The sequence below is a fragment of the Ochotona curzoniae genome, unplaced genomic scaffold, assembly GCF_017591425.1.
Source record: "Ochotona curzoniae isolate NIBS_2020 unplaced genomic scaffold, NIBS_Ocur_1.0 scaffold_4506, whole genome shotgun sequence".
Classification (NCBI taxonomy): Eukaryota; Metazoa; Chordata; class Mammalia; order Lagomorpha; family Ochotonidae; genus Ochotona; species Ochotona curzoniae.
This window is the reverse complement of record NW_024467119.1, coordinates 79,837,591-79,863,066: the sequence shown is the minus strand read 5'-3', so window position 1 is coordinate 79,863,066 and position 25,476 is coordinate 79,837,591. Positions and strand designations below refer to the sequence as shown.

Below are 25,476 nucleotides of genomic sequence, written 5' to 3'. Positions count from 1 at the left end.
GCTTGTATCACAGGCCTGGATCTGAATCTCTGCTCCATGGAATCCATTAACCTGTCAAGACGTACTTGGGAAGCAGTAGGCGAGATGACTCAAGTGACTGGGTCCCTGCCACCCCTGAGGGATGCTAAATTTGGGGACTGAATTTATAGCTCTTTTCAGCCTCACTCAGTTTGGGCCAGTGTGGGAAATGAACCAGAGGAAAGGCTCTCTCTTTGCTTCTCAAATACATCATTTTTAAAGCTGCTTAAACACATGTAATAGTACATCTGTACAAAACCATTAGTGGTTACTTTCTGAACACACACATCTCATATACTTTCTTTGGAAACAAGGAAGCAGTAATCCTCAGTAACAGCAAATGAGAACATTCTGCAATTCCTAGTATTTGGGGAAACACTTGTGTGTACTACGGTGGGTTATTCTTTCTTGTCCGTTCTCTTTTCCTCCAATCCTTTCTCTGCTACGAGGAGAGCTGGTTCCTTGAAGCCACATGAATCAGCCTCCAGTACAAAGAAAGATGGGCCATTTGCTCCTGCCCACCTCCAGGAAGTGACTGAGGCCAGAGCAACTGCCAGCAGCATAAACGCGATTCACCAGCAAATGGTGTGCATGCCATCTGGGTCATTTCAGGTACATGGAGTGTTTCATTCTAGTTCCTTCAGAGTATCAAAATTGGACATAGTGAAAAATAAAACATAAAGACATGTGTGTAAAGGGCGTTATGCTCATGGTATTTTAACCCCTTTGTTTTGGAGTGTTTGCAAATACTCTATCAAATGGAAATGACATACACAAACGTGGGAAATGTTATTTTGCGATCCATTCTTCTTTGAGTTAAAAAATATTCAGTAAGTATGTGCTCGCTTTGGCAGCACATATACTTAAAATATTCAGTAAGTCTACGGAGTTGATGATGTGTGCTGCACATATACAGCCAAGCATACCATATAAAAAGTACAAAAATCAGGACAGAAGGCCGTTCGCTTATTCCCACTTGATGCCACTGAAACCTCTTCTACGTTGAAGTGACTTCCTCTGTGAGTAACGTGCAGAGATGACGTGGTAGACAGTGTCACACATACCCAGTGTCCACCAGATGTGGGGATCCAGCCAAACGGTCCTCAAGGTTTTAGGGTTACTTCCAAAATTTATATATAAGTGTGTATGTATGACAGGGCCTTCCAATGCAGGCATGGCACTTACTAAAGCAATCAAACAACACCAAAAAGTTCTCATGTCAACACTTTGATCTTTAAGATATCATCAGTCAACCTCATTCCATTGAGTAGACAGATGGCTCTACTCACATGGTTCCCCCTTGTTTTCTTTTGCCAAAAAGGGTGAAGAACATCTGGACTTTACACTTTATTTAGAATACAAAGAGTGACAGATACACTGACAGGTAGCGGCAATTCAGCACACTGGGCAGGAAGCATCAGAGACTGAGACAGTCACAAGTTCCCAGATCCCCAGCAGCAAGCGACTCAGTCCAGGTAGTCAAAGTCTTCGGGGATTCCAAAATTTTTATCAATTTTATTTTCTTCCAATCCAAATTTTCTTTTGGCCCAAGACTTTATTGCAAAGATGTTATCTATAAAGAAAACCAAGAAATATTTTGAAAATCAAAACCAAATCACAATCATGAAACACTTCACTGCTCTTTTCATCATTTTGGTACTTTTAGATGTGCTGTAATAAGAAATTTCCTGTATTTTGAACAAGTGAAAGGCATCACAATATTGTGAAATTCTGCTAACTGCTGTTCAAGAACTCATGAAGACACTATGAAGACAAGGACAGGTTCGTGGTGTCCCTGCCACATGCCCACAGCAGGGCCCAGGGCTCTGTCACCCCAGGAGCAGGAGCTGCCTGCTCTCAGGGCCCCCAGGGGCACATTTTCTCCAGATCCTTCCTCCTCCCCCTGCTAAGGGTAATGGCTTCCACACAATCTGGCTAGTGTGCAGGAGAGGAAGAGGAGGAAGAGGAGGGAAGGGGGTCCTCCTCCCTTAAGACTAACAGCAACAGATGTGGCCTCAGTGTCCCCGCTCAGCACGATTTAAATTTCGCTTCACCACTGTAAGTGTTACATCTATGTAAAGGAATAATTCCCAAGGAATTAAATCAAACTCTGTTTAGAGACTTGGTGAAAGATCCTCATCCTGCCAGTGTAACAACAGACAAAACTAGTAGCAACCTACTGCAAGTCTTCCCCTTGGGGAGGGTCTATGTACAGGCACTGAGGTGCAGGCAGCACTGAAATGCTAACAGTGCTGTACCTGGGAACAACAGGCTTTATTAGATTTCATTAATGTGCACATTTACACATACAATTAAAATGTATTATTAGGGACCATCAGAGTGGCATAGTGGCTGTTATGCCAGCATCCGTTGTGGGTGCCAGTTCATGTTTCAGCTGCTTGCCTTTCGATCTAGCTTCCTGTTAATGGCCTGGGAAAGCAGAACATGGCCTAAGGTGTCTGGGCCCTGCCACCTAAGTGGGAGACCCAGATGAAGCTCCTGGCTCCAGCCTGGCTTAACTGCATCTGTTGATCACGGACTGCAAGCATCCAGGATGGTGAAGAAACAGATTTTTTTTTTTTTTTAAGATTTATTTACTTTTTAGAAAGGCAGATGTACAGGGAAGAGATACAGAGAGAAAGATCTTCTGTCTGCTGGTTCACTCCCCAGGTGGCCACAATGAATGGAACTGAGCTGATATAAAGCCAGGAGCCAGCCTCTTCTGGGTCTCCCATGTGGGTACAGGGTCCCAAGGCTTTGGGATGTCCTCCACTGCTACAGGTCCTATGGTGCCAGCTTTCCACTTCCAATCCAGCTCTCTGATTATTACCTAGGAAAGCAGTGGAGGATGGCCCAAGTCCTTGGTACCCAGTACCCATGTGGAAGACGCAGAGGAAGCTCCTGGCTCCTAGCTTTGGATTGGCTCAGCTGTGGCCACTGTAGACACTTGGGGAGCGAACCAGTGGATGGAAGATTTTCTTCTATAGATCTCCTTCTCTTTCTGTAAAATTAGCCTTTCAAATAAAAATAAACAAATGTTTTATTTCTAAGGTAAACACTATCACATCCTGTGAACTAGATTAATAAAATGTCTTCATGTTTCAATTATAATGTTATAGAAAACTCAAAACAGATCTCTACTTTGCCTAACAGCCTAAGAGATGACACCAAAAGTACAACAAACTCCCTTAGTTCTATCATGTCTACATAGTCCGTTCTTCCTTCCCACTGCTATGACAGACAGGTACTCAGAGTGGTACAGGTATGAAGGAATAGCTTCAAATATAGAGAAAAATAATTACAAATACTTCCAAAGTAGTGTCTGTGCCACAGAGAAGAGGCCAAGTATTCCGTGTACTGCTTCCAGCAAAGGCCCCATAGGGAAACACAGGAGGCTTTATGGGGCACGAGAGCTGACACGACCCTTTGGGAAGCTTGCAGGGAACAGAATCAGATGAGAAGATAGGAAATGAAGCACTTGAGCAGAGCTACTGAACGGTCTCGGTCCCGGGCTCACATGGGACAAGACGCCATCATCCATGTTCACATTACTACACTTAATCTTAGCCAAAAGACCGAGAAGTGATGCATATTCAAGTCACTATAAATAAAAACCTCGATAGTGACGTCTAATGGACCTATTTTTTTAAATTTATTTTTATTGCAAAGTCAGATGAACAGAGAGGAGGAGAGAAAGAGAGGAAGATCTTCCATCTGCTGGTTTACTCCCCAAATGGCCACAATGGCTGGAGTTGCGCCAATCTGAAGCCAGGAGGCTCTTCTGGATCTTCCATGCAGGTGCAGGGTCCCAAAGCGTTGGGCCATCCTCGACTGCTTTCCCTAGCCACAAACAGGGAGCTGGATGGGAAGCGGGGCCGCCAAGATTATAATTGGCACCCATATGGTATCCTGGCGCGTGCAAGGCGAGGACTTTAACCGCTAGGCTACTGCGTCAGACCTCTAACGGACCTATTAAAAGGTGACTGATGGAACACTTCCTTGGCCGCTAGATATCTGACCTTAAGCTACCTTCCAGATAGGCGAGCTCCTTCCCTATCAAATCATTTTCCTGTTATGTAGAAACTTCTATAAATGGATAACAAATGAACTTTTTGGTTATTTTTAAAGAAGTATGTTAAGACAGAAAGAATTTGTTCATTCAGCGGTATGGCCAAGACACCTATAGGAGCAGGCCAGGCAATATCATTTGCACTGAGGCTGTGTTTTGGAACTCACACTGGTCCCCTTCGGAGTCTCTCTGGCACCATCCAGGCGGGAAAGAGAGAAGCATCATTCTGGGTTTAAGACTGCATGCATAAAATGCATGAGATCTGTGCTCTGTATGTAAGTCAAAGTGGCTCTTCGAAAAGAAAAAAAAAAATCTAGGTTGATTATTAAACAAGCTTTCCACATGCTATAGTCTGTTACTATGGATTCTTGCTGTCACACAACATTTAGTGGTGGTATTTCTATATATAATGGAAGTTCAACAGAGGCAGGTGTAGCCCCACTTCCTGGCTTACTCTCTCGATGCCCGCATCGCTGGGATGGGCTGTGGTGAAGCTTGAAGCCAGAACTCAATCTGTGTGTCCCACATGGGCAGCGGGACCTAACCACCTGAGCTGTTACCTGTTGCCTCCCACAGTCTGCATTTCACGAAGCCAGAGTCAGGAGTCAGAAGTGAGTATCAGACCCAGGTACTCTAATATCGGGCTCGGGTGATGTAACCAGCATCTTAACGACGAGGTCAAATGCCTGCCTCTCCACGTATCTTTGAAGCGTCCTTGTAATACTCCCAAAGTAAGCTCTCATTCCTTACACAGCCGCTGTTCACAATTCTACATACATTTTAATGACTTTCCTGAGTAAACAGAAAGCACACCTTAACTAACAGCGATAAGGCAGTCTTGAGTCGTAGGTGCTAGTGAGACTGACCCTGAGCTTTCTGCTTTCTCCACGGCCTCCATCGTGTCCCAGCAGGCCTTAGGTGGATGGGAGTAGGCTGCAGCCTCCGCTGGAAGCAGGCTTCTCAACAGCTGCTTCTCTAGTTCTAAAAATACCTGCCTCCCACAGTGCTTTAAAAGCTCCAGGTTCTTCTGCAGATAATAACACAAGAGGGAAAGCTTGTTCCAACTGCTTTTCTAATAACTTTGGATGCCTATGTGGGATTGGAAAGCAAACAGATAAGAAAAAAATTGTGTTATGGGGCCGGCAGACCTTTGCTACTCTATGGCCCTGACCGTGAGAAGTCATTATCCAGGCTGGACGGAGAAGGAAGCAGGTTCAGAGATGTTCCAGAGGGCAAGCAGCACGGAAGGGCTCAGCTGGCTTCCTTCAAAGCATCCTCCCACTACATGTATGTGATTGCTCTTCCCACTCAGCATGCAGCTGCCTTGCTCTATATCACTGGGCGAAATCACCTTAAGACTCTCTTATTTTTAACTTAAAAAGTCCTTTTGGTTCTTAATTCATGCTCAAAAATTTTAATTTCTCTTACATTAGTATTGTATTTACAATTTACCAATAGTTTGTAAGACATTTTGTTACCCTCTCTTTTAAATGTTAATGGCTGTTTTTACCCTCTTTCATCCTTACTGCTAAAGCATTATCCTGTGTAAAAAATAATTCTGGGGCCCGGCGCAGTGGCGCAAGTGGTTAAGGTCCTCGCCTTGCACGCCCGGGATCCCATATGGGCGCCGGTTCTAATCACGGCGGCCCCGCTTCCCATCCAGCTCCCGGGAAAGCAGTCGAGGACGGCCCAAAGCTTTGGGACCCTGCACCTGCGTGGGAGACCCGGAAGAGGCTCCTGGCTTCGGATTGGCATAGCATCGGCCATTGCGCTCACTTGGGGAGTGAATCATCGGACGGAAGATCTTCCTCTCTGTCTCTCCTCTCTGTATATCCGCCTTTCCAATTAAAAAAATAATAAAAATAAATCTTTAAAAAAAATAATAATTCTGTAGGGGCCAGTATTGTAGCACAGTGGATAAAGTTGCCACCTGCGATGCCAGCATCTTTTGGGGGCACTGTTTTGTGCCCCTGGCTCTTTCACTTCCAGTCCACACTATCCCAATGGCCTGGGTAGAATGATGAAGCTCTTGGTTCCTGGCTTCAGTCTTGTCCGGCCCTGGCCCTTGCAGCCATCTGGGAAGTGAGTCAGTGAATGAGAAATCTGTCTCGCCCACTCAGACTTTCAAATAAATAAACCTTAAAACAAAAAAAAGAAGCAATTTTCTAATAAATACAATTACAACTTTATAGGACTTCAACGGCCAATTATATCTACCTTACTGATGTTCTTAATTCTAAAATAGACTAGAAAACAATGATTAGGCTTGTGAAACAGGGGCCTGCATGGGATGTCAAGGACACTTGGCTTAAGCCTGTTCTTTCATTAATGATTGCTATCCTTTACCTAAATGCATCGCTGTGAGCTTTGGGCACCTCTCTATCAACTTAATCTTATCTCTGTTTTCTCACAGGAACAAAATGAGATGAGTAATATGAGTGAAGGCATTATGGACTGAGCAGGCTGGAAAACTTTAATTATCATTAGCTTATAATTAAATATGAGAAAAGCACCAGTAAAATTCTCTGAGAAAGTTTAACAATATGAATCATACTTTTATATATCTCCCAGAAATGACCATTTATTAACTTCGTGTTAAGCCTTCAGACGTGGACACTGCCTTGTGAGCTTCCATTTCTTGGACTACATCGTAGGTGACTCCCTGGCAAATGGGCTAGTCCAGCAGTTACACGAAAGCAGGCCGAGCAAGAGCTTGGACTCTGGATTCATGGCCTGCACCTCTGACAGGTGCACTTGTGGCCTTGGAGTCCCAAGGGTCTTAGTTTCTTCCTAAACATTATGGAGACTAATCATACCAACCTCACAATGTTACTTTGGCAAATGTTCCAGACTCCCTCCCGTAACTAGACACACAGTCAGCCCTCAATCAGTGATACTATTTGCAATGACACTTTTTTTTTTTTTTGCAAATCTTCAGGATTCTATGAAGCTCTTCAAAAATGTATGAGTATCTTCTAAATGCAAAAGTTAAAAAAGACCTGATACTTACAAAATCCCAAGCAAATAATTAAATAGATGAAAAAAAAAAACCTCGAGTAATGCATGCATCTACAGCAAAATCCTTTCTTGAACAAAGGCAGCTGGCTTCACACTGTAAAACTGCAAGGTGCTTAATGAGAGCAGTGCCATCGAGATACGTACCGGTCCATCTGTTAGCGGCCTCTTTGGCTACTTTATTTGCTTGGCCTTAAGAGAAAAGTACACATGTAAGTTTATAATATAAATAATCATCTTTAGCTGACTGTATAATTGCTTTCTCGAACAAGAGTAAAATTTCCACGTAATAGATACATTTTATAAGATTTATATATGAAATAATCATGAAAAACAGCTCAAAGAGCAACATAACACTGTTATCTTACAAACCTGTTCAAATTCTCCAACTTTTAGAAGTTGTGGTTGCATTAGTTGTGAAGAGTTAATATGACACATTACTTCATACAACTTATACCAAAATACTATCAAATGAAAGGTAACACTTTTGCTATATATAAATTATTGGGTCATAATGAATCTGACCTTGAACAGTGTAGCAGAGCTGATTTTTGCCTGGTTAAAATGCTGGTACGCTATGCGGGAGGCCCTGTGTCTGATGCCCAGCTTCCTGCCAAAGCAAGCAGCAGTGATGGCTCAGGTAACCGAGTTCCTGCTGCTCATGCGGGAGACCTGGATTCAGGTTCTAGTTCCTAGCTTCAGCCATGACTCAGCCCTTTGTTACAGGCAGCTGGGAAGTGAATCAGGGGAGCACATGTTCTTTTAAGTGATGAGGACTGATGCTGCGGTACATGGGACTATGCGGCTACTTGAAAAACCAGCATCCCTATAAGCATGCCAGTTAGTCCACCTGCTCCACTTTTGCTCCAACTTGCTATTAATGCACCCGAGAAAGCAGCAACAGACGGCCCAAGTTGCTGGACTCCTTCCAAGCAATGCACGAGATCCAGATGGAGTTCCTGGCTGCCCTAGTCCTGGCTATTGTGACAGTTTGGGAGACTGAACCAGCAGATAGCAGACCTCTCTTTATCACTCTTCTAAACAAATTTTTAAAAAGGTAATTAAAAAAGTTACTGGTGGATTGCTTTTCGGCTTTTTGGCTAAGATTAAGTGTAAAGCGTTACTGGTGGGCCTGGTGCCGTCACCTAGCAGCTAAAGTCCTTGCCTTCAATGCCCCAGGATCCCATATGGGTGCCGGTTCTAATCCTGGCAGACCAGCCTCCCATCTGGCTCTCTGCTTGTGGCCTGGGAAAGCAGTCAAGCACAGCTCAAAGTCTTGGGACCCTGCACCTGCGTGGGAGACCCGGAAGAGCTCTTGGCTTCTGGCCTCGGATTGGCACAGCTCCGGCCGTTGTGGTCACTTGGGTAGTGAATCAACAGATGGAAGATCATTCTCTGTCTCTCCTCTTCCCTATATATCTGACTTTGCAATAAAAGTAAATAAGTCTTAAAAACCCTATAGAAGAAAATATTTATAATTTAATACATTTAAGTAGACATCTTTCTATTAAATTTATCTCACATACTTTGTCTTTTAAGTTAAGCTGTATAGTGCTTAATAAAGCTATGGACATAAGGATGACCTACAATGATGGCATTTATTTTGAAGATATTCTTATTTATTTGAAAGGCAGAGACATGCAGAGGTATCTTCCACATACTGTATAATCCTATCACCAACAACAGCTGTGGCTGGGCAGGCCAAAGCCAGAGGCTGAGAGCTCCTTCCAGGTCTCCAGAGGGGCTGGCAGGACTGAAGGACCCGAGTCATCACTGCTGTTGCACACACATTAACAACCAGCTGAAATCCAGTGGAGCTAGGACTCAAACGAGACACTCCGAGATGGGATGTGGGGACTCCAACCGGCATCTTACATTCCAAAGATTTTACCATATTAAGTATAATTCAGTGGTCTTAAAGTTATGTTTGTACAGTTATACCAGCACCACCTAATTACAGCACATTTCATCACTTGGAAGGGAAACCTTGTCTTAATGAGCACTCAACGTTCCCCATCCTCCCAGTCCTCGGCAACCACTAATCAACTGTGTCTTTATCAATTTCCCTTTTGTGGACGTTGCACACAAATGAACATGTAATTTGTGGTCTCTGGTGTCTGGTGCCTATCACTTAGTACAACACTCTCAAGGTTCAGCTATGTCGTACTATGTATCCATATTTTGGTTTTATTGTTGCTAAATTACATTCTACAATTTTCTTATCCATCTGTTGGTGGACAATGTGAGTTTCCACTATTATGAGTAATAAAGTGTGAATGAATTTTCAGTTCTCTTAAGTGTATGTTTAGGAATGGCATGATAGTTCACATGATAGCTGTGTATAATATCTGCAGAGCACGTACAGTTTTCCAAAATGTCTTCACCATTTCACAATCCTACCAGCAATTTAAGAGGTCCAATTTCTCCGCCCATTTGTCAGGACCTGCTATTCTCCATTAAAAAAAAATTACAGATATCCTAATAACAGTGAAATAGCATCCTGTTGTGCTTATTATTTATTTATATTAATTGGAAAACACACACAAAAAGACGGAAACAGAGATGAATAAAAATCTAATTCACTTGTTCACTACTCAAATGGCTGCAGCAGGTAGGTTGGACTAAAGCTGGGAGCCAAGAACTCAATCCAAGTTTCCATGTCAGTGGCCAGAACCCAGCGTCTTGAGTTACCGCCACTGTCTCTAAAGTCAAGAGCAGTGTTCCCTTTTCCAATACCGATTGTCATAACTTGAGACTTCTTTTTTTTTTCCCAAAACTCTTTATTTGAATGCCCAGGCTAGTAGACAGATGAGATCTTCCATCCACTGGTTTATTCTCTAAACGCCTGCGACAGACAAGGTCAGACCAGGACAAAGCCAGGAGGAGCAGAGTGGCTGGGAACCAAGTTCTTGAGCTGTGACTTGCTGCCTTGAAAGGTTCACATTAACAGGAAGCTGGAATTTGAAGTAGGACGTCATGCCAGGCTCTGATTTAGTCATTATTTTAATCAAACACTAACCCTGGTCTTCAGTTTTTCTAGTTAAAGTTTTCCTGTGGCATATCACGCAAAGCTACCATCTGCAGCAACAACATCCCAGAGACATTGATTTAACCTCTACTTCTATGTAACTCTCTCTGCCAAATAAAATGAATCTTTTAAAAGTACTTTTTTTTTTTTAAAGATTTATTTTATTTTTATTGGAAAGGTGGATATACAGAGAGGAGAGACAGAGAGGAAGATCTTCCGTCTGATGATTCACTCCCCAAGTGAGCACAACGGCCGATGCTATGCCGATCTGAAGCCAGGAGCCTCTTCCGGGTCTCCCACACGGGTGCAGGGTCCCAAACCTTTGGGCTGTCCTCAACTGCTTTCCCGGGCCACAGGCAGGGAGTGGATGGGAAGTGGGGCCGCCGGGATTAGAACCGGTGCCCATATGGGATCCCGGGAGTACAAGGCGAGGACCTTAACCACTGCACCACCGTGCCAGGCCCTAAAATTACTTTTAAAAGTTTTTCAGGGTTCAGCACAGTAGCCTAGTGGCTAAATCCTTTCCTTGTATGCACCGGCTGGAAGATCTGTCTGTCTCTGTTCCTAGGCTTTTTAAGTAAATTTTAAAGTTTATTTGGATACAATGTTTTTTTTCTAAATCTATACCTCGTTGTTTCATAATACACATTTCTATGAACTTCTTGACGGCTCTTTGCATTGCCCTTAATATTTACCTATGCAGTAATCTGTATCAGTGTGATACATTCCTTCTTGCTGAAGAAGCAATGGTCAGGTATCTGATGGACTCCCATTAGTATTTTTGGTAGGCTTGCTAATGAGTGAGTTTTAGTTATTATTTGCTTAAGAATATATTATTATTCATTTTATTTAGGCAGAATTATGCCAAGCAATACTTCTTTTTTTTTTTTCTGTTTACAGAACATTATTATTTTTTTAAAGATGCGTTCATTTGGAAGGTCAAGTGACCAAGACAGAAAGAACCAATCAGTTAGTTCATTTCCCTCAACAAAAGCGAGGGCTGAGCCAGGTCAAAGTCTGGCGTGAACTCCATCTCAGTCTCTCACGTATGTGACAGGGACTCAAAACCAAGAACTTGAGCCATCATCTGATTTTTCCCACGTACATTAGCAGAGAACTCCACTGAAAGTGGAAAAGCCACTTTTTAGAAAAAAGATTTATTTATTTATGGCAAAGTCAGATATACAGAGAGGAAGAGAGACAGAGAGGAAGATCTTCCGTCCGATGATTCACTCCCCAAGTGAGCACAACGGCCGATGCTATGCCGGTCCGAAGCCAGGATCCAGGAACCTCTTCTGGGTCTCCCACGTGGGTGCAAGGTCCCAAGGCTTTGGGCCGTCCTTGACTGCTTTCCCGGGCCACAGGCAGGGAGCTGGATGGGAAGTGGAGCTGCCAGGATTAGAACCAGCGCCCATATGGGATACCAGGCGTGCAAGGTGAGGACTTTAGCTGCTAGGCCATGCTGCCGGGCCCGGAAAAGCCACTTTTAAACTGGTACAACAACATGAGATGTTTAACTCTAACCCTAACACGTCTGCCCCAAGTATCTGGATCCCAAGTACTGCCAAACTCAGTTCCAGACTCTGAATGGGATGCAGGTGTCAGTGGCAGCCTAACCTTCCACACAACGCCTGATCAACCAGAAAACACCTTACAAACACCTTACATCGCCTTTTATATTTGAAGTAACAAAAAAAAATTTTTTTAATATAGCAGTTCTGGTTGCCTGGTTTTCCTTTCAGCAACTAGAATTTTCCAGAAATTTATTTGAAAAGTAGAATTACAAAGAAATTCATCTTCCATCATTCCCTCAAATGGCCACAATGGCCAGGGCTGGGTCAGGCTGAAGTCTGAAGTTCCTTCTAGGTCTTCCACATGGGCGTAGCATGTGGGCTTCTTCCCTTGTTTTTTCAGGCACATTAGCAGCGAGCAGGATGGAGACATGAACCACGCCCATACGGATGGCCACATGCCGGTTATAGGGTAACCCTTCTAAGCCACAGTGTCGGCCCCCTTGCAGTACTTTAAAAGTGTCACCCCAAGTGCTTTTAACCTCCAGAGTTTCCAACAAGAAATAAGTTGCTAATTTATTAAAGACCCACTGTTTGTGATACATTTGTTGTTTTTTGTTGTTGCTTTCAAGATTCTCTTTGTTTTTAGCTTTAGGGAATGTATGCAGACCAATGTTTTTCATAAAACTTCAGCTGTTAATTCTTCAAATGTTACTTCTGCCCCTTATACTCCTTTGCTTCTGGAATTTCCATTGTGCATATTGGCACTCCTGGTGACACCCCACAGATCTCTAAGTTTCTTCTAAAATGTCTACCTTTTTCTTCAGTTAGAAAATTCAAACTGAACTACCTTTAAGTTTACTGATTTTTCTTCTTCCTGTTTAAAATTGCTATAAACTCTTGCAGCGAAATTTTCATTTCAGTTACTACAGCTTTTGACTCTAGATTTTCTATGTGGTTAGTTGTAAAGATTGTGTTTATGGATTTGTCCTATGAGATAGCATTCTTAGACTTTCCATTTGTTCTTCAAACATCATTCCTCCAAGCATATTTAAACAGTTGACTTAAAGCATTTGTCTAGTAAGCCTAGTACCTGAGTTTCCTCAAGAACAATTTAAAATATCATAAGACAACGCTGAAAAATTAACCTCACCCTTTCTCAGCCTTGTGGCTTGCTGTAATTGTTACACTTCTTTGCTTAGTGCCTGTTCTGAACTAATTTGGGAGACTATGTTCTTTGTTGAGTGTGGACACTCAAATCTCTACTCATCTTTACTCAAATCTTTAGTCAGCTGTGGACTACACAGGAAATTTCCTTAAACACTTAGACTAAAGCTCTGCCAAGAGGTCTTCTTGAAAAAGGGTCTGCCAAGGCTTTTGTGTGTGTGGGGGGGGGCACAATTTCGACACTCGCACAACCTACAACTCTGCCTCCATTTCCACTTCTTAATGCACAGGGCATCAAGGTCAGCCCAAGGTGGGAGCTCTGAACCTTCTCTGATTTCCACTGTGTGGGAAAGCCTAAGCATACATGTAGCATTCTAGATTTTCAGGAACATGCTACTTTGAGGCAACCACAGGTACGTTCTTCAATTACTTTTAAGTTTTTGATGAGTCTACTATTTGCCTTAACTGTTAAACACCACAAAAGACAGTCGTGAAGTTAAAAGCCTTGCCCATTAATTGCTTTATACAAACACTTCCTAAGGAGAAGATAATAGAACTGGGCTCTTTGCCAGGTTAAATAAAGACACTGTTTTCACTGGTATCTTCCAGGCAGTTCTTTAGTCATGACCCTTTTACAGAACTCCACATGCAGCACGCTCCCTCGGACCACAGCAAATGCTGTCTGTGATCTCGGAAAGTTACTGCTGAGATGAAGAAAGCAACTCAAAATACCACCAGGGTCAGTCTTCAGCCACTGTCCTCCAACACGCTCCAGAAGTTTCCAGAGCTGTTAAAAGTAGATTGTGACAATGTTTTTGAACCTATCTAGAAAAGTGAAATTTCAGATACTACTCACCATTTTCATTGTCATCTGGCATTCATGTATTCTAATAATTTTCACAACATTTTATGAGGCTGTATTGATATTTTTAGAAAGGAAGAATTAGGGGTGGGAGGAAAAGAGAGAGAAAGTACTTATCCATTCACATGTTACCCCAGTGGCTGAAAGATAAGGATTGAGAAAGCTAGAGAGTCAGGAACCCAGGGCACCATCTCAGTGGTCCACACGGATACTAGGAACCCAATACTTGGGCCATCACCTGGTGCCTTCCCAGGTACACTAACAGCAGACAGCTGATGTGAAGTGGAGCAACTGGGACTTGAGATGGCATTCTAATACAGACTGTGATCTTTTAAAGAGTTATTTATTTTTGTTGGAAAAACAGATTTACAGAGAAAGGAGAGACAGAGACAAAGATCTTGCCTCAGTTGGCTTACTCTGAAGTGCCTGCAATGGCAGAGCTGAGGTGATCAGAAGCCAGGAACCAGAAACCAGGAACCTCTTTTGGGTCTCCCAAACAAATGCAGGGGCCAAACGACTTGGGTCATTGTCCACTGCTTTCCCAGGCAATAAGCAGGGAGTTGGATGGGAAGTGCAGCAGCTGGGACAGACTGGGGCTTCTATGTGATGCTGGCACTTGCAGGTGGATGATCAGCCAGTAGAGCCACTGCACAGGCCTCTGAAGTACTTCAGTACTTCTTAAAGATTTTATTTATTCATTTATTTATTTACTTACTTATTTATTCATTTATTCATTAAGACAGATTTACAGAAAGAGGAGGAGAGACAGAGAGAAAGATCAGTAGGGAACTGAATGGGAAGTGGAATATCTAGGACATGAATCAGTACCCATATGAGATCCTAGAGCATGCAAAGCAAGAACTTTAGCCACTACGCTACTGTGCTGGGGCCCTGTCAAATATTCAAACATTATTTAGTTTCAAGAATTTTTGTAAGAACTTAATTTCTACTACTTTTTAAAATCAGGTCTCATTTAACTATGGTCCTAATGGCTAAAACTAAACTGAATCAGCAACTCCTCCACCTTTAGGTGTTAGTATCCCATGGGCCCTGGTTCATGTCTGGCAGTTCTGCTTCCCATCCAGCTCCCTGTTTATGGCCTGGGAGAGCAGCAGAAGATGGCTCAAGTTCTTGCACTCACATGGGAGACCCACAGGAGGTTCCTGGCTTCTGATAAGCTCAGTTTTGGCCATTGCAGCCACTGGGGGAGTGAAATAGCAGATGGAAGATCTTTTTGCCTTTTCTTTTCTCTAAGTCTGCCTAATAAAAATTTTAAACTAAAATTAAAAAAATAATTCATTGTGGGTTGGTACAGTGGTGTAACAGGTTAAACCCCTGCCTATGATGACAGAATCCCATGTGGGGACTGATTCAATCACATCTACTTCCTAACACCCTGCTAATGTGTTTGGGAAAGCAGTGAAATGTGGCCCAAATTCTTAGGTCCCTGCACCCACACGGGATGCCTGGATGAAGATTTTGTCTCCTAGCCTCAGTCTGGCTCATTTCCAGCTGTTGTAGCCATTTGGGCAGTGAACCAGCAGATGGAAGCTGTTTCTGTCTTTCTTCCTTTCTGTGTATCTGTGTAAAAGATTTTAAAAGATTTATTTTTACTGGAAAGGCATGTTTACAGAGAAAGAAGGAGAGACAGAAAGATCTTTCCTCTGCAGATTCATTCCCCGATGGCCGGAGCTGAGCTGATCTGAAGTCAGGAGCAAGGAGCGAGGAGCTTCTTCCAGGTCTCCCACATGGGTGCAGCATTGCAAGAGTTTGGGCCATCCTCGACTGCTTTCCCAGGCCACAAGCAGGGAGCTGGGTGGGAAGCGGAGCTGCCGGGATTACAAACGGCACCCATATGGGATCCTGGTGTGTACAAGGCGAGGACTTTAGCTGCTGGGCTACTGTGACGCAGTGCCCCCATTTAAATCTTTAAAAAAATGATTGCTTTTACTTCTTGAGTATTTTAAATTAAAATTGCTATTTTACTTGCTTAAGGGTACAAAAATTCAACTGGCCTAATGAAGTATCAGTAATTCTTGCAGACATTATAGAGAAAAAATGATATGTAGACATGGCGACCAGAGCAGAGTGAGTGAGTGCTGTTATCACCAATTGTATCCCAATGTAAATAAATCATGACAGATTGAGAGATAAGCCTGGCCATTACAACGTGGGTGGCACACACAATAAGAACTACATCCTATTAAAATCCCTTTGTGAAACTCATAATCCTTTAATCCAGCATAATCTGTTCTACACTAAAATGATTGCAAAAATCCTATTAAAGCCATTATCAAGAAATATTTTAAAACCAACAATTTCCCTGTGGAAGGGGATTTGGAGCGAGTGAAGATTAAAGTTGAAACGTTTTCTGAATTTAGTGACTGGCATTTACTATGTAAATACTTAGGTTTCCCGAACCTGTAGGGTTTTACTTTTCATTTTAGTAAATGCTAGTTTCTTGAGATCTTTTTCCAGTTCACCGATGTCCCCTTCCTGAACACACTCCTTCCAGGATTTCAAGCACAGACGTGACGTCATCTGAGGCTGTCCTGCAGATCATGCATGCTGCTGCAAGCTTTTCAAATGATTTCTGGGTGTTTCATTCTGGATCATTTCTATTGTTATGACTTTAAACCACTATTTCTTCTTTTTTGTCACATTTGATCTTATGTTAATCCAATCCACTCTTCTTCTTGTCAGACAAAGTAGCTTTTATGTCTTTTAAATGTCTTCCGTGTTTCGACTTAAGTTTCCAACAGATGCAATGTAACTGTAACAACTCTTACAAATTTGGGCTCTGTTAATTTAACTTGCTGGATCTGTTTTCAGCAATGGATTATTGTCTCATTATGAATCATATTTTCTACCCTCCCCCCACCGCCCTCCCGCATGCCAGGTGATCTTTGCTTAATTGCCACACATTTTGGCTGCTAGGTAGTTTGGTACTCAGAAATGTTTAGCTCTGTTCTGGGACGTATCAGTGACTTAGCAGCAGTGTGATCCTTCTGAATCTTGGTCTTAGAGCTTGTTGGGCAGGTCCAGGGCAGAGTTCAACCTAGGGTTAATAATCCCGTCCCATTGGGCAAGACTTCCAGGAGCACTGCACCCCTGCTTTGGGGGTCCTCCTCCATCCTGCAGGAGGTACCTGAGGGGCACCCTCTATAGGGGATGCTGAGTTTCTGCTCTCTCCCACACCACCCTCTCAACTCTGACCATGTTGCTCTTGCTGGCTGTCAGCCCAGCATGTCCTTAGCTCTGGAAACTAGAGGCCTGCCTGGGCTCTCCTTCGCGTACTGCTGCCAGGAAAACTCTCAGCAAAATAAGCAGGGCCAAGGGCAGGGCTCATTTTACCTGCTTCCTTTTTCACAGAACCACTGCCTTTCGTAGCCTGATGGCAATTACTAAAAGCACTCTGTAGATTTTGGTTGGTTTTAGCAGGAAAGATCAATCTGGAGGCCATTAATACCTTGGCTGGAAGCAGAAGTGCTGCAACTGTATGAAGTTTCATATCTGTTGCTCTGAACTTTAAAAGCAGAGGAGTTGGACATATCTTCATAAAAATATGAACTGAAGTCAATATAAAGTTTTTACAGATACACACACATTGACTGTTTTTCTTGTGCATGGAGTTTAGAGGCATTCCTGAGGAAAAAAATCATACTCACATCTAGTATAGGTTTATGGGATAGCAAATTATTCTACATGTCTACTAGGTATAAAATGTATTTTCTAATAAGTTCTCCATAAAAATGATCTTTAGTGGAATGAAAAAAAAAAATAAATAAATAGAACCTGCACAATGAGGCTGGCATTGCAATGTGGCCAGCAGTCACTATCTGAGATGCTGGCATATCCTATGGGCTCCTGTTCATGCCACAGCTGCTCCATTTTTTTTTTTAAAGATTTATTTTTACAAAGGAGGAGAGACAGAGCGGAAGATTTTCTGTCTGATGATTCTCCCCTCAAGGGACCGCAATGGCTGGTGCTGCGCCGATCCGAAGCAGGGAACAAGGAGCTTGCTCCGGGTATCCCACATGGGTGCAGGATCCCAAAGCATTGGGCCGTCCTTGATTGCTTTCCCAGGCCACAATCAGGGAGCTAGATGGGAAGTGGAGCAGCCAGGATTAGAACCGGCGCCCATATGGGATCCTGGCGTGTTCAAGATGAGGACTTTAGCCACTAGGGCCCTGCTCCACTTTTGATTCAGCTCCCTGCTAACAGCTTAGGAAAAGCTGTGAAAGCTGGTCCAAGTGTTTGGGGCCAGGTGGGCAGCCCCGATGAAATTCTGTTCCCTGTCTTCAGTATGGCCCAACCTCTGCTGATGCTTCCATTCAGGGGTGGACCAGTGGATGGAAGGTCTCTGTCTCTCCCTCTGACTTTCAAACAAATACATTTTTTTTTAAAGATCTTTATTGGAAAGGCAGATTTACAAAGAGGAGAGACAGAGAGAAAGATCTTCCACCTGCTGGTTCACCTCCCCAAGCGGCCACAATAGCCAGAGCCAATCTGATCCAAAGCCAGGAGCCTCCTCTGGGTCTCCCACACAGGTGCAAGTTCCCAAGACTTTGGGCTATCTTCTGCTGCTTTCCCAGACCACAGCAGGGAGCTGGATGGGAAGCAGAGCAGTTGGTACATGAACCAGCACCCATATGGGATCCTGACATTTGGAAAGCAAAGGCTTTAGCTGCTAGGCTACCGTGCCAGGTCCTCAAATAAATCTTTAAAAACAAAACAAAATGGCATAAACCAGAAGGAAGGACATTTACCCTTTTATTCCTAAGCCAAAAAAATAGTATGTCTCTGATTTACCAAAATAAATCTTGCAGGACCCAACTACATAGAGCACTTTAGAAGACCATTAGGAAGTAATGTATGTTTGAAAACCTATGGAAAATGACAAAGTCTCTTAACATTGAAATTTGGAAAGCTTTACCTTCTCCTCACTGTTACATTATACTTATTCACATTAGCATGTTTTCCTTGGGTTGGAATACAGATTTCCCAACTTCTAAACTCAAGAGATGGACAACAGAATAAAAGCAATCAATTCATACAAAATTTTACTTGCAGTTGCTCTTCTACTGTGTTATCCAACTCTCCAGAAATCCCATCTCCTTTCTATACTATGAAATTTCTCCCTTCACATCTTACTACTCCCTTCAGGTGAGGCTCTTGTTAAAACTGCTGCCTGGTTCAGACACTGAAGACATCACATGGCTGAAATGAAAGACTCCCCACTACAGGGAAAAGTTAGGCACAGTTCTCTGATGATTGCTTCAGCCCATAAGTGACACCTCGGCTTAGCTTGCCCCTAGGTGTACGACTAAGTAGCTTAGTAAGCCCAATAACGGCTTCAGTCCTTCCTAGGCAGGAAAATAATACCAAAATCATGAAAAAGACAAGGAGGCTGAGAAGTCAAAGCTGGCAGTGATGTGTGTCAGGATCACCTGGTGGTACAGTGAGGAAGACAAAGCCGAAAAGCTGAAGCTCCTAGTGGGTAGAGCCAAGGGCTGAAGCCTCTGGACTGGCATTATGGCTTAGTGGGTAAAGCCACTGCCTGTATTGCCAGCATTGATTGCCAGCACTGGGGTTTGAGTCTTGGATGCTCTACTTCCAATCCAGCTCCCGTCAATTAATATGCCTGGAAAAGCAGCAGAGGATGGTCCACCTATGCACCTATGTGAAAGATCTTAGAGAAGCTCCTCGCTTCAGATCTGTTCTGGCCAAGGAAAGAGGTGGAACTCCACAATATAAGAATTAAATAAAACTGAAATCAGCAAGAAAGCAAACAAGCATCAGATAGTCATTGTAAAATCAGGCTTTCCATTATGACATGAGTCTCCTGGAAGTATGAAGTATTAAACCTGGATAAGAAGTTCTCCATTACGACATGCCACTCAAGACAAGGTGCACACATGTGATACACCTCCCAAACACGTAGTCTGTGCCACAGTTTTTAAAAAAGAGTTTACTTATTTGTATTGGAATGGCAGATTTTATAGAGAGGAGAGACAGAGGGAAAGACCCTCGTTCTGGTTCACTCCCCAAGTGGCTGCAATGGCTGGAGCTGAGCCAATCCGAAGTCAGGAGCCAGAAGCTTTTTCCTGGTCTCCCACGTGGGTGTAGGGTTCCAAGACCTTGGGCTGTCCTCCACTGCTTTTCCAGGCCACAAGCAGGGAGCTGGATGGGAAGTGGACCAGCTGAGAAATGAACCAGTGCCCATATGACATCCCAGCTCATGCAAGGTGACGATTAATCCAAGGAGCCATTGTGCTGGATCCCTTTTCAAGATCAACCATAGGCTGCTATGACGTGGCTGTATCCACTTAGAGCTTGCTGATAATTTCCTAAAACTTTCAAATAGATTATAAAGGGTTTCATTTTATTTCAGACTTGTACAGCGCTTTCTCCTGATGATAAATCAATCTGTAGGCAACACGAAAAAGCTAACACATCTGCCCTAATACTTCATTTACAAAGAATCAACTAGCTTGAGAATTCTGCCTCCACCTCTCTTTTAAAAATCATGTCATCTGTAATGTCAAGATCCTGTATGGGTGCCAGTTCCAGTCCCAATTGTTCCACTTCCAGGCCAGATCCCTACTAATGAGGCTGGGAATGCAGCCCCACGTAGTCCAAGTCTTCAGGCCCTTGCACTCTCGTGGGAGACTCTGAAGTAGCATTTGGCTCCTGGCTTCAGTCTTGCTGTGTCCTAGCAGCCATGGCCATCTGGGGAGTGAGCCAGCACATGGATGGAAGACCCCTCTAACTCTCCTTCTCTCTCTGTAACTCTGTCTTCCAAGTAAATAAAACAAAGCTTGAGAGATCAATCACCCTACCTGCTAAGGCAAGTGATACCATTGAGGCTGTGTACACCGTCTGTATGAACTGTGCCTTTTGGAGTGAGGCCAGACAGGGGCTTACATGTAAAATGAAGCTTTAGATTTATGTAGACACCAACTGAACTACTCATTAATTTCAGTGGCAAAAAGAATTCATGATGGATTAGGTCAGCTTAATTGCAACCAAACAGTCCCCAATTTCTCTCAAAGCCTTCAACCCCACCCTCTCCTATCGTCTTACGGTATCATTTTTCCTGAATGATAGAAGTGGATCTCTTTTGAGGATCAAGAACCAAAGTAGCTCCTTCACTGAACTCCCAGTTTCCCACCTTCCCGACGTCTTAGATGCGTACAATGTCGCAGCTGTCACTGTTGAGTGCTCTAGCACTAGACTTACTGGAGGAAATATCAAGGTATTGCACTACAAATGTAAAATTATAGCACTCAAGCAGAATGTTATTCTAACGGGCTCTATTCTTTCATGTACTGAGAATGGCTACCAGGCAACTCCAAGTAGCTACTCATTCATCCAGTAAAGACCCTCGAGTCGAGGTATACACTTACGTATTTCTTCTACGACTTGCGGGTCACATTCCTTATATTTGTCCACTTCTGCTCTCAGCTGCTCCCTTTGCTCCCGCAGTGAAGCAAGCTCTTTTGCTAGCATAGTTCGTTCTTCCTGCATTCGAAATAATTTTATGTTCAATTAAGACAAAGAACATCCTGTTATGCCATAATATATTTTATACTTTATTTCTGGTACATGATGTACATTAGGTTTTTGACATTATATACATTTAGTTAGCATAGGAACAAGTTCAATTTTTTCTCTGAAATTTCATGCATTTTAAACAAATATATTGAAGACATAGGAAACGGAATAAATGTTCAAAAACAGATGAGGTAAAATTATGCACACAAGATTGTCATCATACTAGGAAAAATTACTGTATGGCTTTTTGGATGATATCACAAGATTGTATTAAAATTAAGTAGCATTTAACAGAAATAACTATGTATTTTGAAAGTATTCTAGGGGCTAGCATGGCGGCACAGCAAACTAATTCTCTGCCTGCAGTGCTGGCATTCCATAACGGTGTCAGTTTGCCAGCTGCTTCACTTCTAATCCAGCTCCCTGTTCATGGCTTGGGAAAGCAGTAGAGACAGCTCAAGTCCTTGGGCCTCTGTACTCACCTGGAAGATCCAGAGAAAGCTCCAGGCATTGACCACTGCAGCCATTTAGTGAATGAACCAGTGGATGGAATCTGTACCTGCTTTTCTCTCTGCAAAATCTGCCTTCTAAAAAAAAATTATTGGTTTTTATTGGAAAGTCAGATTTACGGAGAGGAGAGAGAAAGGTCTTCAATTCACTGGTACACTCCCCAGGTGGCCACAACAGCCAGAGCTGAGCCCACCTGAAGCCAGGAGCCAGGAGCTTCTTCTGGATCTCCCATGTGGGTGCAGGGTCCCAAGGCTTTGGGCCGTTCTCGACTGATTTCCCAGGACACAAAAAGGGAGCTAGAAGGAAAGTGAAGCAGCCAAGATATGAACTGGCACCCATATGGGATCCCAGCACATCCAAGGTGAGGACCTTAGTCACTAGGCTATTATGCCAGACCCAAAACATCTGCCATTCAAATAAAAAATAAACCTTAAAAAAGTATTCCAGACAACTTTTCTAAAATTAATTTATTCATTTATCTATTATTTAAATGGCTGCACTGGCTAGGACTGGGCCAAGGCAAAGCCAGGAGATTCTGCTGGGTCTCCCACTTGGGTGCAGTAGTCCAAGGATCTGGGCAGCATCTGCTGCTTTCCCAGCGATGGTGGCAGGGAATTGCATTGAAAGTAGAGCAGCAGCAACAAAAACGGACTCTCATAAGGGATACCAGCACTGCACCAGCAGTTTAACCCAAGCTTGAGGCCTTCAGCTACTTTCCTTTAAAAGTAAATACGAATAAAGGTTTTAATTACAACATACGGATATCATTTGAAACTTCTAGCTACAGTTCTAATAGGTCAATCTTATGATACCACAGGCATCAGCTCATATTTATGAAAGGTTAGATACAAATAAAAATGCTAGCAAAGCTTACAGTAAAGAACTTTAAATCAGAGGCACAATCCAGCTGCCTCAATGAGCTGCATCTCAGGATCTCTGTTACCCTGTAGTGGGTGTGGGGATTTTCCTACTTTTACTGTTAGCTCCCCAATGGGCTGCACTGTCCAGCTCCTAGGCTTTCCTCTGCCCAGAATGCCTACTCAAAGCACATGCTCTCTGCACTGACAGGAAAGTTCCAGAGCTGCACTCTCCAAGGTGTGTGTGTGTGTGTTTGTGTGTGTGTGTATTACATTAGACAACACAGCTCAGGTGTAAAAAAACACCACCAAGCATGGCACCTGCAGTGCAGTGGTGCCACAGGCTACTTGTATTGTATAAGAAGCTGATTTCAACTCCAGACAACACAACTGATCCAACTTCCTGGTCAAGTGGCAGGGAGTGCAGCCAAAGGTGGCCTAAGAACTTGGGATCCTGTCACCTAGGGGAGACTAGTATGGAGATCCTGGCTCCTGGTTCTGGACAGCCCTGGTTACTGCAGACATGTGGGGACAGAATGAGCAGATGTGTGTCTCTTTCTCTCCCTCATTTGCTGCCAATCTTTGCCTTTCTAATAAACAAACACAAAATTTAAAAGTCTCGAACACAAGATGACTATTATTTATTATCCTCACCCATATAACATATGCTGCAAAAGCAAAACCAAGGGTTGACATTGCAGCTCAATGAGTGAAGCTACCACTGGTAGTGCTGGCATTCCACACAAGCACCAGATTGCATCCTAGCAGGTCCACTTCTGATCTAGCCTTCTACCAATGCACCTGGGGAAGCAGCAAACCACTGACCTTGCCACCCACATGGGAGGCCTGGATGGAGCTGCAAGCTGCTGAAACCAGGCTTGCCCAGTCCTATCCATTGTAGCTACTGGAGCATCATGTAAAGAATGGAAGATATCTATTGCTTCTCCTCAATGTGTAACTGATCTTCAAGTGAATAATAAGTACATTTTTGAAAAAGAAATGGAGGAAAAACAAATGAGGAGAAAGCTAATGCAGTCAGAGGCAGCAGAGGGACATACATCCACGTGCACACTCAGACAGCTCCCCATTCAGAGGGACACACATCCATGTGATCACACTGACAGCTCCCCAATCAGAGGGACACACATCCATGTGAACACAATGACAGCTCCCCAATCAGAGGGACACACATTCACATGAACACAATGACAGCTCCCCAATCAGAGGGACACACATCCACGTGATCACAATGACAGCTCCCCAATCAGAGGGACACACATCCACGTGATCACACTGACAGCTCCCCAATCAGAGGGACACACATTCACGTGATCACAATGACAGCTCCCCAATCAGAGGGACACACATTCACATGAACACACTGACAGCTCCCCAATCAGAGGAATACACATCCATGTGATCACAATGACAGCTCCCCAATCAGAGGGACACACATCCATGTGAACACACTGACAGCTCCCCAATCAGAGGGACACACATCCATGTGATCACACTGACAGCTCCCCAATCAGAGGGACACACATTCACATGAACACACTGACGACTCCCCATTCAGAGGGACATACATCCATGTGATCACAATGACAGCTCCCCAATCAGAGGGACACACATCCATGTGATCACACTGACAGCTCCCCAATCAGAGGGACACACATTCACATGAACACACTGACGACTCCCCATTCAGAGGGACATACATCCATGTGATCACAATGACAGCTCCCCAATCAGAGGGACACACATCCATGTGATCACACTGACAGCTCCCCAATCAGAGGGACACACATTCAAATGAACACAATGACAGCTCCCCAATATCAACAGAGGGACACACATCCATGTGATCACACTGACGGCTCCCCATTCAGAGGAACACACATCCATGTGATCACACTGACAGCTCCCCAATCAGAGGGACACACATTCACATGAACACAATGACAGCTCTCCAATATCAACAGAGGGACACACATCCACAAGATCGCACTGACAGCCCTCCTATCACAGACACGGTGCTTGCTAGCACTGTGGTCTTTGCCAAATTAGTTGACTTCTTCATATGTCTGGTTCCCCAAATGTTAAGACAGTGACAGGGGTATCTTTGCAGGATTGTTTCACAGGATTCAAAGAACACAAGAAATGCATCTTAATAGCACTTGCCTGGTTCACAGCAAAACAAACATGTTAGCTACTTGTTTTTCTCCACAGCATGAGTATCTAGCATAGAGGGGCCTGCTGCTTCTGAAAATGCCTCACGTCTCACCAAGCAGAAGACTTGGTCTTTCTCAGTAATCTTTCTGAGTTACTATACTCTCTTGACAGGTGCCAGTATCAGCTAGATTTGCCAGTAGGGTTTGCTCCCAGCGCCTAAGTTGCACTGGTTTCATTGGGCAAACAGTAGACTAACTGGTTGACACTTCTGGGCAAAGGCGTGTCATTATTAGGTGAAGATGTTTTTCCATATTATTCCCAGTGTCATTCATACGAAAAAAATGAGGATCAACTAAAGTGGTAATCATGCCTGTTAACTACAGCACAGTTACGTCATGCTCCACAAAGATCTTTTCTTGAATATTCTGCAGAAATGATCATTCTGCAGTTCCTAGCTGACTTTGCAGACAGTTCACACATAAGAAAAATGTGAATTAATTACGAACGCATAAAGCTACCATAAGGCTGTGAGACACAGCTGCCAACATATGACAATCAGTGACAAAGAAACAGCTGAAATGGCTTGTGGTCACACTGTTCTTCAACACTGTTTGGTTACTACCCTTCCTGACATTATGACACTAGAAAGTAAACCAATTTTTAAAAATAAAATTTTTAAATATAGTGTTTAGAGGATAGTTCTTACAAAG

The 25,476-nt window shown here is 43.4% G+C and overlaps 1 protein-coding gene across 1 annotated transcript in view; it reads right to left on the bottom strand.

Moving 5' to 3' along the window:
* Positions 1 to 453: 453 nt before the first annotated feature.
* MND1 (meiotic nuclear divisions 1) overlaps positions 454 to 25,476 on the bottom strand; it is an 86,361-nt gene continuing 61,338 nt past the window's right edge. Inside the window, exons 6-8 of the mRNA XM_040966807.1 lie at positions 21,080 to 21,194; positions 7,250 to 7,294; positions 454 to 1,591 (exon numbers count right to left, since the gene is read on the bottom strand). Coding sequence (XP_040822741.1) covers positions 1,485 to 1,591; positions 7,250 to 7,294; positions 21,080 to 21,194 — 267 coding nt within the window. The 3' untranslated portion in view covers positions 454 to 1,484. The remainder of the gene's footprint in view (positions 1,592 to 7,249; positions 7,295 to 21,079; positions 21,195 to 25,476) is intronic.